The sequence below is a fragment of the Austrofundulus limnaeus genome, unplaced genomic scaffold (genome assembly GCF_001266775.1).
Source record: "Austrofundulus limnaeus strain Quisiro unplaced genomic scaffold, Austrofundulus_limnaeus-1.0 Scaffold792, whole genome shotgun sequence".
NCBI classification, from domain to species: domain Eukaryota; kingdom Metazoa; phylum Chordata; class Actinopteri; order Cyprinodontiformes; family Rivulidae; genus Austrofundulus; species Austrofundulus limnaeus.
The window spans coordinates 161345-163012 of record NW_013953194.1 but is presented as its reverse complement, the minus strand read 5'-3'; the positions used below and the strand labels follow the sequence as shown (position 1 = coordinate 163012).

At 41.6% G+C, this 1668-nt stretch overlaps 1 protein-coding gene across 1 annotated transcript in view; it reads left to right on the top strand.

The window, feature by feature from the left end:
* Positions 1 to 832, top strand: part of pwwp2a (PWWP domain containing 2A) — an 8750-nt gene extending 7918 nt beyond the window's left edge. The window contains exon 3 of the mRNA XM_014028650.1: positions 691 to 832. Within this exon, the coding sequence (XP_013884104.1) occupies positions 691 to 709 (19 nt within the window). The 3' untranslated portion in view covers positions 710 to 832. The remainder of the gene's footprint in view (positions 1 to 690) is intronic.
* The last annotated feature ends 836 nt before the right edge of the window (positions 833 to 1668 follow it).

Genomic DNA, 1668 nt, shown 5'->3' with positions numbered 1-1668 from the left:
CCAGGTGTTTCAGGTGTTGGTGTTTCAGGTGTTCCAGGTGTACCAGGTGTTTCAGGTGTTGGTGTTTCAGGTGTTCCAGGTGTACCAGGTGTTTCAGGTGTTGGTGTTTCAGGTGTTCCAGGTGTTTCAGGTGTTGGTGTTTCAGGTGTTTCAGGTGTACCAGGTGTTTCAGGTGTTGGTGTTTCAGGTGTTTCAGATGTTTCAGGTGTACCAGGTGTTTCAGGTTTTGTTGTTTCAGGTGTTTCAGGTGTTGGTGTTTCAGGTGTTTCAGGTGTTCCAGGTGTTCCAGGTGTTTCAGGTGTTGGTGTTTCAGGTGTTTCAGGTGTTCCAGGTGTACCAGGTGTTTCAGGTGTTTCAGGTGTTCCAGGTGTTTCAGGTGTACCAGGTGTTTCAGGTGTTTCAGGTGTTCCAGGTGTTTCAGGTGTTCCAGGTGTTTCAGGTGTAGATTTACTTTGTGAAAGCCTCAGTGGCTCATGGGATATTTTGCTATCAGAACCGTCAGCTCACAGGTGATGATGTGATTGTGCCAGGTGTCCTTTTGGAGACTTTCTGTCCCAAAGGACACCTGCCTGTGTTTGAGGGCGGAGCTTTAGTAGACAGTAGACTCACCTGATCATTTGAGCAGGTAGCAGAGCTTCCTGGTTGACACTGATTGGTTGATTGTAAGCAGGACATCTTCTCTCTCTGCAGAACACTGAAGAGCTGCTGACAGTCAGAATCCTGCGCTGTGATTGGCTGTGATCCAGGGGGTGGGTCAGAACACCTGGCTGTTGATGACATCAGAAATATTTAAGTGAAGAGTTTATATTTATGAATAAAATGATTGATCTGATCAGATAAAGTGTTTGTTTGTCTCTAACCTAACAAACAGTTCAACAGTCTGACCTGTGTTCACAACAACCTGCAGTAAAACTCACAYCTATACAAAATACAACAAAACAACAAAACAAACTAACCTGCTTCATCAGAGGAAGAGGAGGATGAAGGTTTGTCTGCTGCACACAGGTACATGAGCTGTTCTTTAACCTGTACGTTTAAACTTTGACTTTTCACTGTCAGTGATTGTTCATGTTTCACATAAAGACCTGTGATAGACCATCAGCTACAATATATTACAAGTTTATTCATTTTAAAAAACAAATTATATACACACAATATATATACTTCTGTAACAATTTAAACCTTTGATCACACAAGACAGAGAAATGTAACTTAAATACTAGACATGGGTTTTTACGCTGTAAAAACAAGTGTGCATTGCCATGTAGCATGTCTGTGCAGGATTGGACTTTCAGAATGAACTTTGACCAAGTTCAAATGTGTTTTCTATACCAGCTTGTGRCTGTCACGTCAGCAGGTGTTTGTAATTAAGGTAATTGTGTGACAATATGAAGTTTGAAGAGATTTTTGTTAAAGTTGCAGTAGCTGGATTTGAACCCTGATCTCCCACATGAAAGCCCACAGTGCTCATCATGAGACTATAGGAGATGTGCAGAGGACAATCCCAGGGATTGGACTGTATGTATACAGAAAAAGTTTACCTTGCCAATGCAATTATTGACACTTAAGTGCAATATATTACAGCAATAGGACAACATAAAGACAGTATTACAGTAAAACATCAAAATACACTCACCGGCCACTTTATTAGGTACACCTGTCCAACTG